The 16,782-nt window shown below is 35.0% G+C and overlaps 1 protein-coding gene across 1 annotated transcript in view; it reads right to left on the bottom strand.

The window, feature by feature from the left end:
• Nucleotides 1-16,782, bottom strand: part of BAZ2B (bromodomain adjacent to zinc finger domain 2B) — a 321,145-nt gene that overhangs the window by 64,324 nt on the left and 240,039 nt on the right. Inside the window, exons 22-26 of the mRNA XM_030796599.1 lie at nt 12,983-13,123; nt 10,127-10,381; nt 8,936-9,150; nt 7,393-7,467; nt 6,347-6,590 (exon numbers count right to left, since the gene is read on the bottom strand). Of these exons, the coding sequence (XP_030652459.1) occupies nt 6,347-6,590; nt 7,393-7,467; nt 8,936-9,150; nt 10,127-10,381; nt 12,983-13,123 (930 nt within the window). The remainder of the gene's footprint in view (nt 1-6,346; nt 6,591-7,392; nt 7,468-8,935; nt 9,151-10,126; nt 10,382-12,982; nt 13,124-16,782) is intronic.

Raw genomic sequence — 16,782 nt, 5'->3', positions numbered from 1 at the left:
AATTTGGTGATAATGTTACCCACTACATGAAGGTTTTGTGAGGACTAAGTAAGAACAGATCTGAAAGTAACCAACAGTGTTCCTACTTTACTAAGAAGATGCAGGTACAGCCCAGATTAAAGAAAAATAACAACTTGTTTTTGATGTTTACTTCCTATAAGCATTTATAAAAAGCCACACTGTCACCAACCACACACAAATATGTATTTCTGACCAGTATGGCTACTACCCAATGAAAAAAAAAGTGAAAAAAAAGACTCCCATAGTTTTACCATTATCTCTCATTCATCCACTCCTTACCCAAATTTAGGGAACCAAGTTACAAAGGTGTTTAGGCACATTATTTGTGCTAACAGTAGCATGAATTCTATTTGGAATTAAAAGAAACCTTAAAAGATAACTAGCTCAACAACTCTTAAATCTTGACTTTTATGGGAATATTTATATACAGATTCTAAAATGATCTTCTGATCAGCAGGACAAATGTCTGATAATCTGTTCATGCAAAAATACAATTCAATCAATAAATATTCAAAATAAGATATCAAATATTTGAAAATGCCATGTATCAGCCAAATATTCTAACTGCAATTTTTAAGACTCTTCCTACAATGCAAAAAGAAATAAAATGTCTCCTAAAGTTTTATTTAAAGGAGTTTTGGCTAATAGCACTTAAAATTTTCAGAGATTAAAAAAAACTTGGAAGAACAGAGAGAAAGGTAGTAGCAGCAACAACAAAACTAAGAACACAGAACCTATCCCAGTCACAGTTCCCCAACCAAAAAAGAGCATCATTATATGTCCCTATATATCAGAGTTTAATTGTCCACAGAACCTCTCACAGGCCAACTTGTGAGGTTAAACTCCCATAGGTGTCAACACAACTCTACAGAATGATGGAATGAAGAGTGAGAACAGGGAATTCTCTTTGAGATAAGGGGGCTATGATCTAGTCAAGGGCAGTATCTTCTAATCGAGAGGGATCATATGGGTCTCAATAAGAAAACCTCCCTGCAATCAATCCTTTAAGGAAGGTAACTACCAATACTCTACTTAAAACTTAACTGAGAGGTCAAATCTATTTTTTGAGAACTAATGTGCCTAACTTATGAATTTCATTAAGTAGTCAAAATTTTACTTATATAGGAAATTGATGTGTCTGCCAGTTCTTTATTATAAAGAATAATTCAAATCATTTAACATGAAATGTTAATTTGACTTCTTAGGTCCAATATTTATTAATTTACAAAATTTTGAAATTGTTTTCTCACATTACTAACAAGGATCTACCTTTGCCAGTGAAATCCTAAAATCTATTTAACTCTATAATTCAATAATCATAAAAAAGTGAAATATGGCTGAGTGCAGTAGCTCACGCCTGTAATCCCAGCACTGCAAGAGGCCGAGGCAGGCAGATCACAAGGTCAAGAGATTGAGACCAGCCTGGCCAACACAGTGAAACCCTGTCTCTACTAAAAATACAAAAATTAGCTGGGCGTGGTGGCACATGCCTGTAATTTCAGCTACTCAGGAAGCTGAGGCAGGAGAATCACTTGAACCAGGAGGTGGAGGTTGCAGTGAGCTGAGATCGTGCCCCTGCACTCCAGCCTGGGTGACAGAGCGAGACTCTGTCTCAAAAAAAAAAAAAAAAAAAAAAGTGAAATACTACCTTAAATGACACATCTCCTTTAAAACTTTAATAATGATTTTCAAATAGTCTATGTGTAAAGAATAAAATGGTTTGTTAGTTCTCTGTTAAAAAAGGAACCAAGTGAAACAAATAATTTCTGTAAATAAGTTCTAGTTTAGTAAGATAACTATACAGGGGAATAAACTAAAATCCCAGTACATAGTCGTCCAAGTTATTGAACTTATGAGTTAACACTTTAAAACAATTTATAATGTGAAGTGCTAAAAGAGGCTACTAATTCTATGAAAAGGTGATTAATTTTGGTCAGAAAGGCTTAATTCCTGCTATGGAAACAGCTCCACTTGCCAAATGAAGCAGATTGTTTATAAATGTTATCTTTTGTTTGAGTAATTACACTTCTGATACTCAAATTACATACCCTTTATATTATTTGTCACAGATGAATGTACATAATTCAGTAGTTTCAAAAGTATAATATTATGAAATAAATTATTTCTGCAAGGAATCTCAATGTAGTCTCATTTTCAGATTGGTACTCTTAAAAGCAGTAAAGTTAAATTCATTACAATGAGTTCTTGAATATGACATGAAAAACACAGGGAATCAAAGCAAAAATAGACAAGTGGCACTATATCAAATTAAAGTGCTTCTTCATAGTAAAGGAAACAACAGACTGAAAAGAGAACCCACAGGACAGGAGAAAACATCTGCAAACCATATATTTGATAAGGGGTTAATATCTAAAATATGTAAGTAACTCTTACAACTCAATAGCAAAAACCAGATAACCAGATTTTAAAAATGGCAAAGAACCTGAATAGACATTTTTGCAGTGAAGACATACAAATGGCCAACAGGAATGTGAAAAGATGTCCAACATCACTAATCACGGAAATGTAAAATTAAAATCACAATGAGATATCATCTCACACTTGTTAGGGTAGTTACTCTCAAAAGGAAAGAGAAAGAGAGAGACAGGAGTGTTGGCAAGGATATGGAGAAATTGGAACTCTCATACACTGTTGGGAGTGTGGGATTGTAAAATAGCGTAACCACTGGGGAAAACAGTATAAAGGCTCCTCAAAAAATTAAAAATAGAACCATCTGATCCTGCAATCCTACTTCTGGGTATTTATTCAAAAGAACTGAAATCAGGATCTTGAAGTATTTGTGCTGTCATGTTCATTGCAATGTTATTCACAACGGCCAAATGGTGAAAGCAACCCAAGTGTCCACTGAGGGATGGATGAATAAACAAAATGTGATATATAGATATAGTGAAATATTATTCAGCCTTAAAAAAATCCTGCCATAAGTAACAACATGGGTGAACCTTGAGGACATTATGCAAAGTGAAATAAACCAGTCACAGGTCAAATTCTATATGACTCCAATTATATGAGGTATCTAAAACAGTCAAACTCATAGAACCAGACAGTAGAATGGTGGTTGCCAGGGGCTGGGAGGAAAGGGAAATTGGGGAGTTACTATTTAATGGGTGTGAAGTTTCAGTTATGCAAGATGAATAAGTTCTAGAAAGGTGTTGTACAACCTCATGCCCACAGTTACCAACAGTGTATACTGTACACTTAAACATTTATTAAGAGGGTGAATCTCACGTTAAATGTTTTACCAAAATTAACAAAAAAAGAAAAGTTCATTCCAATAATTTTTACCATTCTGATTTAAAATACAACATTGGAAATGGAGAATTTATGAAAACATTTTGTACTCATGATATTTTTACTTAAGAAAGAGAATTGTGTAGCATAAGTTCTACATTCATTCATAAATTTGATTATCATTGGTTCCAACTAGATATTATTTTCCCACATTCCATAGATAAATTCATCTCTCAGCTTTCTTTCACATTCCATTGATAAATTCATCTCTCTAAGCTTTCTTTATTTCTCCAGCATTACTGAGTTGATGCAATAAGGCAAAAGAGTTCTTTCTAGACTTCCTTAGCTAAGTGCTCTTAGCATTGAGGGCAGAAGAAATAGTTAGCTGTACGTTGTTTTTTGAGTTCAATTCCACAGCCCTATCTAGCATTCTTTTCTGATAAAAGGTGAACTTCAATCTTTTATACGTGTCCATTTTCATGACTTATGGAGCTTTCCCTAAACTCATATACATACACACACACACACACATCCCTCTATGACCTTGCCTTCTTCCCTTTGACCTACTCTTCAAAGGTAGCTCCTTCACCTTGATTGAAGCCCCTCCAAAATCTTTAGAACTTTATACCACAGTGCTTTTTAAAATTTCTTTTATCTTAAATCCCCTTCTCTCATTTTATTGACTCTTTCCTTTCCATCAAAAATCATCTCGTCTTTAACATCTGTAAAATCCTTGGCCCCTTCTCCTGCTCTAGGAACTCCCTGTCTTCTGAGGCACAATGCTTGAAACAGTCATCTTCATTTTCTCACTTTCTATTGTAATCAATCAATTATAGCCTGGTAGGTGCACTCATCCCTCTAATAAAACTGTGTTGACACTGGTTACCAATGACCTCTATGTTGCCAAATTCAATCAACATTTTTGGTCCATATCACACTAGCCTCCTACTGCTTTAACATTGTTTATCACTCTCCTTTTTGCAATGTTTGATTTTCTTGATTACTGTCATTATTACATGTGTAGAAAAGACTTAACATAGCAGGCCTGATTGGTATCCTCTGGAAGCCTTCTTACAAGGTTGGTCCTTGGCCTGGCATATGAGAACTTGGATTTTGGGAGGGTTAAGATGAGCTCTTAATATGGACCTGAACTATTTGCGCTAACAATGTCGATTATGCTGAATACCTGCTTTTCTTCAGGGAATCTGATATTTTGGCACATGCTATGCAGACGGTACCTACAGGTACCAGCCCCCAGAAGAAACCTGGACACTGAGTCTCTAATGAGCTTCCCTAGTAGATAACATTTAGTAGTTACAAGTTGTTGTAACTTGTTGCTGAGTGAATTAAGCCTGTCGTGTGTGACTCTGCTGGGAGATGACTCTTGGAAGCTTGTATCTGGTTTCCTCTGGACTTTGCCCATACACTCTTTGCTGATTTTGCTTTGTTTCCTTTTACTGTAGTAATTCATTGCTATAAGCACAAGTATATGCTGAGTTCTGTGAATCATCCTAGTGAATCACTGAACCTGAAGGTGGTCCTGGGGACCCCCAACTCATAGAAATCTCTAACTTCTCTGCTCTTGCTTCTTGAACAAGGAGCCTTGTGGGCTCCTATTAAATACTGATGTTCCCTGAGGTTCCAACCTCAGTCCACTACTCTATTCACTAAACCAATCCCCCCTCTGCAATCTTATTACCTCGTGATTTTAAATTATCATCTACATGATAATAACACGCAGATCTATATTTCTAAGAGCAAACTCTTCTTCAGGCCTCAGATTCCTAAATCTAACTGACTGCTGAGCTCCTATACATGGGTACCTCAAACTCAGCAAGTCCAAAAATAAATAATCATTTCCTGTCTTCAATTATCTGTTCCTTTACCTCCCCCTGCCCTCAATTATCTACTTACTCTGTTCCTGATTTCCCTATTTTAGTTAATGGCAACAATAGCACGAAGTCTTCCAAACCAGATTGCTGGAAATCAATCCTACCACTCTATCAACCTACATGGTCTACCTTCCATCTTCAAGTCCTGCCCATTCTTCCTCCTAAATATTTATTAAATCATCTCCTCCCTCATCCCAACTACCACTGCTCTAGTTTCTACCCCAATTCACCTAAACCATTGCAGTATCTCCTGACTGATCTCTGCACTTCTGATTTTGCCCCACCTTTTGTGTCTTTCTCATAGCTGCCAGAGTGAGTAACTTAAAAATTAATGCTGACCATGCCATTCTCTGATTATAACCCTTCAGTGGCTTCCTGCCACTAAAAAAGCAAAAGATCCTAGTTCATCATTGTTGCGTATGAGACTCCAGTAACACTGAAGCACTTGCAATCCCCTTAAAGCACATTGTGGTTTCCTGCTTCTGTGCCCTTGGTCATGCATTTCTCTCTGCCTGGAACACTCTTCCCTAGACCTTTACCCAGGTTAACGTTCAGCTCAGCTTATAGCCTGAGCTGATGGGTCCAGAAACTCTTTGTGGGAGTTTATTACTCAGAAAGTCTAAATGCTCTTAAGTTGTATCTGCCTAGCACACTGTCAATACCCCTCTCAAAGCAGTTAACACATTATGTTTTCTTTTTGCAAATCCTTCTCAGTGAGACTGTACACTGAGTGCCTTATTCGTCTTTGATTAAAAATACCTAGAACTAGAGAAATAGTAATTGGTGTTTGAGGAATACATTATTTTCACTAAACCTGACAACACTTTTAAAGGCATGAAGCGCTGTACAAATGTAACACAGTATGTTAATAGAATGAAACAAAATACCTGAAATTAAAAATCTGCATATCTCTTTGGAGAATTCTCAAGTAATTATATTAAAAAAACTTCTTTTATTCAGTCTTAGTGTCTTTTATGTATAGACATTCTATGAGATATTTACATAACCATCACAAAAATTGTTATGGGATACAGATTGTAATATTTGTTTTCAGGTGAGGAAACTGAGGCAAGTAAATGTCAAAACTGAATTCAAATCCAAATCCATCTGACTCCAAATTCTGTTTTTAAAAATATGTTATGCAGTTCTAGTTGTCTTAAAATCAACCTGAATTTCATTACCTCATCTTCACAGATATCAGCCTTTTTTCCTTTTTTGTCTTCTTTATCTTCTTCATCCTCATCATCTTCATCCCCTTGGTCATCACTGTCATCGTCATCATCATCATCATAATCACTGTCTCCTCCCTTCCTTCTTCGCTTGCGTCCTGGAGTGGGTGTGCCCAAGGGATGTTGCTCTTCTCCAAGATCAATGCCACCTGAAGTGTCTCTTTTGCCTGTTTTCTTAGCATGAATGATTCTGAGCCTTTAAATATTACGAAAAGTGATGACATGGAACAAAAGACTTCTCAATATACTTTTAAAAGAGCAAAACATGAGTTGTATGCAAAAATACCTTATGGCATTGCTTTTGTGTTAAGCAATGTACCAATGTTAAAAAAAATTAGAATTAGGAAACTTAAGAAATGTTTCCATAAATTACAGGATGCATTCACTTTCAAGAGTTATTCTGGATATCTCTTTGGAATTAGACTCATTTAAAAAAACGATGAAAGTTGAAAAGAAGAATTCTAACAACGGCTGAGTAATAATTTCTGATCCCATACTAACTGACTGAATAAATTTCAGTTCAAATTACTACAAAGAAACTAACCTCTTAACATAGGAGTAATTTCTGCCTGATATTTTCTGGTAGGAACATAATTAAGTTTTAATGTTGAATAAGTTTAGCTAGATTCCGTAAAAGCAAATTTTAATTAGAAAGCAATTAAGAAAAAAAGTTACAGTTCCAAACATTCTATTTGTGATAAAAGCAACTTAATAGCAACCACAATCTTAGAAAATGTAATTGCTTGACTTGTTTAAAAGAAAAAAGAGAAAATGACTTTCTTCTAAGTATGAAGAATATAAGCTCAATGAATCTCATTGTATCTTTTGTCCACTGCAAATTCTGCCCGAGTTTTATTAATTTTATATCCCATCTAAATTGAGCATTATCTTTTCTTTAGACAATAAAAGTTTAAATTCTATCTTTGCAATTCATATGCTTTACTGGGAATTTGTATAAAAGGAAAACAGTACATTAACTTTAATGAAACAGGACTTACTTGCGGAGTTTACCTTCTACCACCCATTTATCTCTCCTCAAGTTTGACATATAATCAATGTTCTTGTCGATTTCACTGCCAATGCAAGAATTTATTAAAAAGTATAAATTAATCAATTTACGCAATGCATTAATTTGATATCCAATAAATTTGATGCGTAAATTAATGCATTTTTGAGTAAGTAAAAATGATACAACTGACCTCATGCGTATACACGTTCATATATGTATGTGTTTTGTATACACGTACGTTGAAAAGTGATAACTTCTCCAATGGATACAACATTAGTATTAGAAAATTCACTGTGGTTTCTATCTTAAATCAAGAAAGAAACTATGCACCAACTGCCTTAGAAAGACAACATTCCGAGTTTTGTTGCATGTATTTAAGATGTGATAATTTCCAAAATCAAAGCAGGATACCAGAACACACATGGATATTTACGTAAGTGCACATACATACATATGCATATATACTAAGTGTATATATATAAACAACCAAACAGAAACTAAGAATATTATGATATCTGGTAAAGTCAAATAGGGGTGCTTTTTCCCTTCTAAGGTAAAAACCATAGTGTACCATTTACACTGAATTTGGGTGTATGTGTTTTGAATAAGTGCCACTCAGCATTACTATTTGTTATCATGCTCATGCTTAAATGAAATTATTCTTTCATAAAATTGTAAGATGTGAATATTATTATATTTTTTAGGATGACTGTCAGTGAATAGCAGAAACAAACAAAAAATTACATTAATACAATATCATAGCTAAGATAGGTAAAGAAAACTTAAAATTTCCACACTGGTAGAAATGCATGACTCTGAATATTTGGTAGAAATGCATGACTCTGAATATTGATCCTTTTTCTAGAAAGGTAAAAAACTAAAAGTTGTTAAAAATCTGTAAAATAATGAATAACAAGGAGAAGATGAACATGAATTTGTTCAGAAATCCTGAATACTAGAGTACATGTTGGTATTAGTATTTTACTAGTAACAAGTACTAGAGTGAGAACTCTGACTTTTAAATAGGATCAAATGCTTTAAAAAAGTATAAATTAATACATTGATAAACGAATACTCTATGGTTCTATTAGCGTACAACAAAATAAAAAGTGACTACGTAATTCTATGAATGGCTACTAAGCAAAATCAGGTAGTCATCTGTCCTTAAAAGATGTGAAGGAAAAAAAAATTCCGTATTCTTGTGGTGGTACCACATTCTGGTACCATAGCAACTAAAAATATAAAAAAAGTTATGTATAAAAAATTAACAAAATTATTAAACAAAACAGGTGACAAAGACCACGTATTACAGACACACAGTATGATCCAAATTTTTTTTCAATACACTACAAAGACATACATGAAGATATTATTAGTGGCCATCTCTAAATATTGAGATAAGTACAATTTTAATTCTCTTCTTTGTGCTAGTCTGTAACTTTCCAATTTTCTTTAATCAATTTGTATTACTTTGTGATTAGAAAAATTCAAAATGGAAAAAAAATCATGGAAAAGCCTGGGCATATGCTCACCTGACCACACTCTTGCTGCATGCCAGTTCATTGATCAGGAAAGCCAGGACTGAAGCTTTCTGTGCTGGAGTGTGAGCCTGAAAAGCTTTGGTCTTCAGACTTTCAGTAAGCTCAGTTTGTCCGCAGTGGGCTTCCATAAATATCTGTAAAATCTCGGAAACATTGTCTCGATTCACACCAACGTTCAGCAAATGTTCTCCAAGAGCTGTTTTGGCCTATAAAATTTGGCATTTTTATCAGTATTACTCACAACCATTTATACCATAAAAACAATAAGATTAAAAATCCTATTATTTGATTTAGATATTACTGACAAGAGCTTTATTCACTTTTTTTTAAATGAAAGAGACACAAAAATAGTCAATAGAAGACAGACAAGTATTCAAGTATTTGTATCTTTCTTTCCCCACTTCAAATCCTTGGTTCCAAGTCAGGCAGGGAGAAGAGTATGCAAATTCATGGGTAGCAGAAGTTTTAAATTACCTATGAAGCCTTCCATGACTATAAAAGCGACACCAACCTTTCCCCAAGTTTTATCTGGACATTTTATCAGGAATGACAGAGTGGTTAAAAAACAGTATTGTGTTTTCTATCTTTAAAGTGTCATAGGTTTTACTGGCTGGGGAAAATAAATAGGGAAACACTGAGGGAGATAGAAGAAAAACAGGTGCATCTGGGAGGTTCTCTCTCCACAATATTATCTAGAGCAAAGCTCCCTGGAATATATACTGTATTTGGAATTAAGATAAATGTGAACTTATTGAGGATCCACTGAGCAGTACAGGGTCTTAACGTGCTGGTCTGTAGGTGCCTTGATTAGCTTCAGTTATTCACAGTGATTGAGAGACAACAAGGTATAATATCAGAAGGCACATACAAGTTCTAGTTGCCTTATGAATTATGAATTCTGTTGTTGATGAATATTGCTTAAGGATTTCCTTAAATCACCTTGGTCTTTGCCTACAGCTAGAGGAAAAAAGAATAACTTGAGAATGGTCTACATTCCTTAAGCCTTATAACCAGGTTTTCTTTGTATGAAGTGTAACCTGACACAAATCTACAGTTAACTTTGTGAGACATTATGTGGAAAAATTAGATCCATCTACATAATCTTCTGCTAATATGCTAAAGCTATCTACCAATGCACTGACAGTACAAATTTAAAACATTTTATATTTTGTTTTTTTTTACCTTGTATCCTGTTATTAGACCTGGATCACATACAGCAGCTGAGAGGAGCCTCACAAGCAAGTCTTGTACTTCACCCATGCTGTCCCCTATATTTAGCAATCCCTCTTGAAGAACACTCAGGTTTGGAACATCAATATTCACATCAAAGCCCAAAACTTTACCAAAGTTTCGTAAGAACTGCACCACCATGAGACAGTCTGAAAATGTACTTCCAGAGAGAACAAGTCCTGGAATACGAGGCAACTCTGGCAAAGGCTGAAAATAAAATGAAATATAAATAAAATAAAAATAGCTTAATTTTTTAAAAGCCATGATTTCGTACCTTCTAAAGTAAAATAAGCTGCTACCATCTTTTCCCTCTTGTATTGTACCAGTAGCTTCCTTTGGGATGCTAAATTCTCTGGGGGCATTTCTGTAACCCCCATGGAACTAAGCATAGTGTCTTGAAGCATCATCATACAAGTAAGCAACCATTAATAAATTTTGGTTGAACTCAATTATGAACTTAGATCTTTGCAAAAGAGACATTAATTTTAATCAACTTGCATATTCAATCAACTGACATCCATATTAACAAAACATGGATTATATAACTGGAGCAAAAATTAAATAAAATATAAACATTTCAAAAGTACTTTACCATGGACATACTTATAGGGGCATGTGCACCAATTTCTTCTAATGATGATGACATTTAAAAATCATACTTTTTTGTGTAGATTAGAAACGAACAGCATGCATCTGTGGGCTCTATGGTTGGAGAAAGTGGTACCATCTATGGCTAATGAATGCAGGTAAATAACTAGGTCCACACAACTAGAATCCATGACTCTGTACATAAACCCAGTTATAATGCAACCAAAGGTCTTTAGGTTTCCCTGTATTTAGGCAAGTATTAGCTTCAGTATTAAAATTAGCTATCTCTGTTGCTATTTCTCAAATATGCTCACATATTAACATTTTAATGACTTAATTGCAGTACCAGTTGTCATCAGCATTTTAAAATTTCAATAAATAGGTAATCTAAATTAAAAACATTTTGCCTGTTAATGAGAGCCTAAAAAAGTACTTTAAATTTTAAAAAAGTGACATAAATATTTCTATTTATCTGAATTGGTCCTTGTTCAAAAATATTTCTCCACCCTGCATTTATTGAGGTAACCAATTGAAGACTTTTTCTGTTAATACCGTGTGGAAACACAAAACTATAGATAATAGCTCATCTCATACAAATATTTTATATTCTTCTTGAAAACCAGTTAATTCTCACTCTCCCTTTTTCTTGAACCACATGAAACATATACATTTCTATGTAATTCTAAAAATTTATATAACAAAGCTGAGCTAATAAAAATATGGCTTAAAATGGACTTACATATTTGATATAGTACATATGAATTTAAATGAAAATAAAAGATACAAGAAAATGAAGCTCACTTAGGATTTAAAAAGCTTGATCACTATGAGCTTATTTAATGTGTTAACTAATTTATATACCCATTCTCTGCTTAGGAAAATTTGAACATCCAAATGACTAAAACTAGTAAGTATACTCTCGTTTTTATTTAGAAGCATTTATGCTAAGTAAATAAACAGAATATTAATATAGTTCAATCCATTCTAGAGTACTAAAAGTTTTCTTTAAGCACTTTAGAAAAGAGCTTACATAAATCAAGAGATAATCATTATTTGCATATCATTTGAATATTGCATATAAGTAAATACATATCCTACTAATTAAGTATAATATAGAGATGAACTGCATTATTGATATTTTTCTAGAAGTACCATCTTCTTAACTATAGTCAAAACATCATTGATTTTTACACAAAAGTACATGAAATTATGCTGGTTGCCAAGATTACAGCAATCTTTCTAAATTTATACTTTTACGTATTTCAGCAACATTACATGTCTGTGAAGCACTATGGAAGACAAAACACATATGCACATATGAGGTGCTTTGGTTGGACACAGTTTCTTGGCTTGCAAGATGATAAACAGTATAGGCTCTGGAGTTTAACAAACTGGAGTTTGAATCCAAATTGCCATTTATTAGTTGTGTAATCTTGGGCAAGTTCCTTAACCTCTTTGTGTCTCAGTTTTCTTATGTGTAAATGGGAAGAAATATTAACTACGCAGGATTGTATTGAAGATTAAATGAGAAAATTCAAATAAGTGCTTGGCATAGTCCTAGCATGTAGTAAACATGTTCAATAAAGGTTTGCCACCTAAAGCACTGAAGGAGGTCATAGATTATAAATCCTAATTTATTTAAATATCTACAGGGATGTGGGGAGGAGTTAAGATTTTTCTGTGCCTGCAACACTTTGGGAGGCTGAGGTGGTTGTATCACTTGAGCCCAGGAGTTCAAGACCAGCCTGGACAACATAAGAGTCTGTCGCTACAAAATATTAAAATAACAAAAACCCAAAAAACTAGCCAGGCATGATGGCAAGCGCCTGTGGTCCCAGCAACTCAGAAGACTGAAGTGACAGGACCACTTGAGCCTGGGAACGAGAAGTTGAGGCTTCAGTGAGCTATAATTCTGCCACTGCCCTCCCACCAGCCTAAATGACAGAGTAAGACCCTGTCTGAAAACAACCAACCAACCAACCAACCAACCAACCAGCCAACCAACCAACCAAACAAAAAAACTGCCATTACCAGCACAAGAGCTCCAGAGAGGTTTACTTCTAGCTATCTAGGAAAGGCAAATTGACCTAGAGTTGGAAATTCACTGCTATAGTTAAAAATGAAAGGCTTTCACAATAGCAGCTCTGGCAAAGAAATCAGGTAAGAAAACTGGAAAAATTAAACTTATGAATGAAATGGTGTACATGACGTATAAATTACCTTTTGGTCTGCTAAGCACATGTCTTCATTAGGCTTCTTTAGTTCCTTTGCCATTTCTAATTCTAATCTTCGCTGCTCTAGTTTACGCTCTTTATTTAATCTTTTCTCATCACGTTTTTCTTGCTTCAACCGTTCCTTCTCCTTAAAAAGAAAATCATGTACACATATTCTTCTTAATCATTATATATGTTGGAATAAACTTAGAATTATGTAGCAACAATGAATTATTTTGCTTTTCATTAATCTTACTCTCTAATTTTCAAAATAATCTTATGACTGTATATATTTAATATCAATATTAGATTCGACCTAGACTATTTTGTTATTCAAAATTTGTTCAATCATTTGCCAAGTTATAAGAATACTTATTAATAAAAGCAGGTACATAAAATGCACATGGGCAACTACATATCTTATTAAATAAAATTATGAGCACAAATTTTAGTGTGGTTCCAGCAAGCAAATGATTTACAGCAGGAAAGTGGAAGTAACATGTTTGAATTTGCAAAAGTAGTTCTTTCAAAGTGAATTAGCTAGTCTTAAGACAGCACCTGTGAGGAAAGAAAAATATTATTCACCACCATAAACAACACATAAGAGAATGTAAAATCAGTTCTGAAGGCAATGTCAAAAGCATTAAAAATGTTTTGGTAATGGCAACAACATGGAAATGACTGACTTGTCTCTCTGTTGTAGGGAATGACTTTTTGTTGGAGCAAGTGATTTTCTATTATAATACCATTATCATTACTTTTTCATCATATCTCAAATATAGCTCTCATTTATTTAGAGGAGAAATAACAGTAGAATCATCAGTCAGTTCTAACCTACTACCGCACACGTGCCACACATTGCTAATTGGTTTACTTTTGTAAGGTTGATTATATATCTTCCTTGATTAAAAGTGTTTCGATTTTCTATCAAAATAAGGTCTAAGTTCTTACTTTTGAATTCCAGACTCGTCTTTTCTAATCTTACCTCTCATATATTTTTCTGTATAGGTTTAGAATTTTCTATTCCTGATGAACATTTATTTCCTCAGCTGCTTATACTGGTTCACTCCAATCAAGACGTTCATTTTTCCCATCTTGCATATTTAAATCCTAATTAAACACCACCAATTTCTATTATGTTTCATAGCTCTTAACTCTGATTTTAACACAGCAGTCATTGCTTTCTGTACTATATTACTATTTTTGCCCATATTCTAATCATCTCCATTTCGATTATCACTGGTAAGTAAGCACCCTGACTGCTGCTGGAGGGAATGGCCAGGAGGGAGAAAAAGCGGAGTGGGGAAGAACATGGGACCAGAGAGTAGAGAAAGTACAGCATGTTTGAAAAATTGCTAGCAGTTTCAAGACTGGAGTGTAGGCTGCAAGTTGAATAGTTGCTGAATATTATGATAGCCAGAGGCCAGATACTAAGGGCCTTTTTATATGACATGCACAAGTTACTGTTCATTTTTATACTGCCTCTGAATTTCTGGGTTACTGATTCATGCAGACACTCTGGGAGGACAAACTATAAGGAAGCTTATGAGGTTGTTGACACCAGCAAAGTTCTATAATTAATTTTACCAATTATAAACCAAAAAGCAGTTTCTGAGGGTTTGATTTTCAAATCAAATTATTAGTTAATAGCCTGAAGTACTATTATTACTAGCCCTTACAAAAGGGCAGCAGAGTCACGGGTAGAATAACTTTTTTTCCCCTAGAACTGAAATTTCGATTCTTAAACACACGAACTGTTGCTCTAAGAACTTTCCAAAGAAGAGAAGATTTAAGTTTTTGGTTCCTCACCAGAGTAATGAATTAGCATCGCTAATAGAAAAAAGCATATTAAATATCTCTTACTGATTTGAAAGTAGATACTGTAAAATTTTCTGCTGCACTCATATGCCACGTGATGTTTGTCAATAAACAATTGCATGTACTACAGTGTCTATGCCATATAGCCCAGATGTGCAGCAGTCTATACCATCTAAGGTTTGGGCACGTCACTATGATATCTGCACAACAATGTAATTGATTAATGACACACTTCTCAGAATGTATTGTCATCATTAAGTGACACACGGCTTTACATAGAGCTAACCCATATCTCTTAATGATGTCCATAACAGCAATTATAAACATAATAATTGAGACTATTAGTTACTAAAGTTGTTAAAAATGGTTGCTATTACTTTTTAAAAAGAGAGAAAACCTATGTGACACTGATGCTCTTTTCACTTTACCAACTTCCCACTGGTAGCAATCCTGGAGGTACATACATACTCAACAGACACATGGGCAACAAGCTAGAGTGCACTGAATGCCATAAGATAAATATGGATTATATTCTTGGGAGTATCAATTTTAGCTGGTGAAATGCAATACTTTTTTCCACTTGAAAAAGTAAAATATGGAATAGAATGTAAAAGTCACATCGATATTTATGATAAAATGGAGATTGCCAAAAAATTATAGAAATTGGTGTGACCTTTATCAGTTAAAGACAAGCATTTATTACTATCTACTATTAGGCATGCTTTAATGGAAATGGGGAGTCTCTCAATTCAGCATGATTTGTACAGAACTAATATAAATTCTGTGGTTATGGTACAAGTTAACTCTCAAAGAGCCAGAGCTTCCAAGGTCCCCTCAACCACCAACTAATATTTATTTTTTATTTTTTTATTGTGCTTTAAGTTTTAGGGTACATGTGCACAATGTGCAGGTTTGTTACATATGTATCCATGTGCCATGTTGGTGTGCTGCACCCATTAACTCGTCATTTAGCATTAGGTGTATCTCCTAATGCTATCCCTCCCCCTTCTCCCCACCCCACAACAGTCCCCAGAGTGTGATGTTCCCCTTCCTATGTCCATGTGTTCTCATTGTTCAATTCCCACCTATGAGTGAGAACATGCGGTGTTTGGTTGTTTGTCCTTGTGAGAGTTTACTGAGAATGATGATTTCCAGTTTCATCCATGTCCCTACAAAGGACATGAACTCATCATTTTTTATGGCTGCATAGTATTCCATGGTGTATATGTGCCACATTTTCTTAATCCAGTCTACCGTTGTTGGGCATTTGGGTTGGTTCCAAGTCTTTGCTATTGTGAATAGTGCTGCAATAAACATACGTGTGCATGTGTCTTTATAGCAGCATGATTTATAGTCCTTTGCATATATACCCAGTAATGGGATGGCTGGGTCAAATGGTATTTCTAGTTCTAGATCCCTGTGGAATCACCACACTGACTTCCACAATGGTTGAACTAGTTTACAGTCCCACCAACAGTGTAAAAGTGTTTCTATTTCTCCACATTCTCTCCAGCACCTGTTGTTTCCTGACTTTTTAATGATGGCCATTCTAACTGGTGTGAGATGGTATCTCATTGTGGTTTTGATTTGCATTTCTCTGATGGCCAGTGATGATGAGCATTTTTTCATGTGTTTTTTGGCTGCATAAATGTCTTCTTTTGAGAAGTGTTTGTTCATGTCCTTCGCCCACTTTTTTTTTTTTTTTTTTTGAGACGGAGTCTCGCTCTGTTGCCCAGGCTGGAGTGCTGTGGCGCAATCTCGTCTCACTGCAAGCTCCGCCTCCTGGGTTCACGCCATTCTCCTGCCTCAGCCTCTCCGCATAGCTGGGACTACAGGCGCCCACCACCACGCCCGGCTAACTTTTTGTATTTTTAGTAGAGACGGGGTTTCACCGTGGTCTCGATCTCCTGACCTCATGATCCGCCCGCCTCAGCTTCCCAAAGTGCTGGGATTACAAGCGTGAGCCACCGCGCCTGGCTTTTGCCCACT

Source organism: Nomascus leucogenys, chromosome 17 (genome assembly GCF_006542625.1).
Source record: "Nomascus leucogenys isolate Asia chromosome 17, Asia_NLE_v1, whole genome shotgun sequence".
Lineage (NCBI taxonomy): Eukaryota > Metazoa > Chordata > Mammalia > Primates > Hylobatidae > Nomascus > Nomascus leucogenys.
Note: the sequence above shows the minus strand (reverse complement) of the source record. Positions and strands in the feature narration are given on the sequence as shown.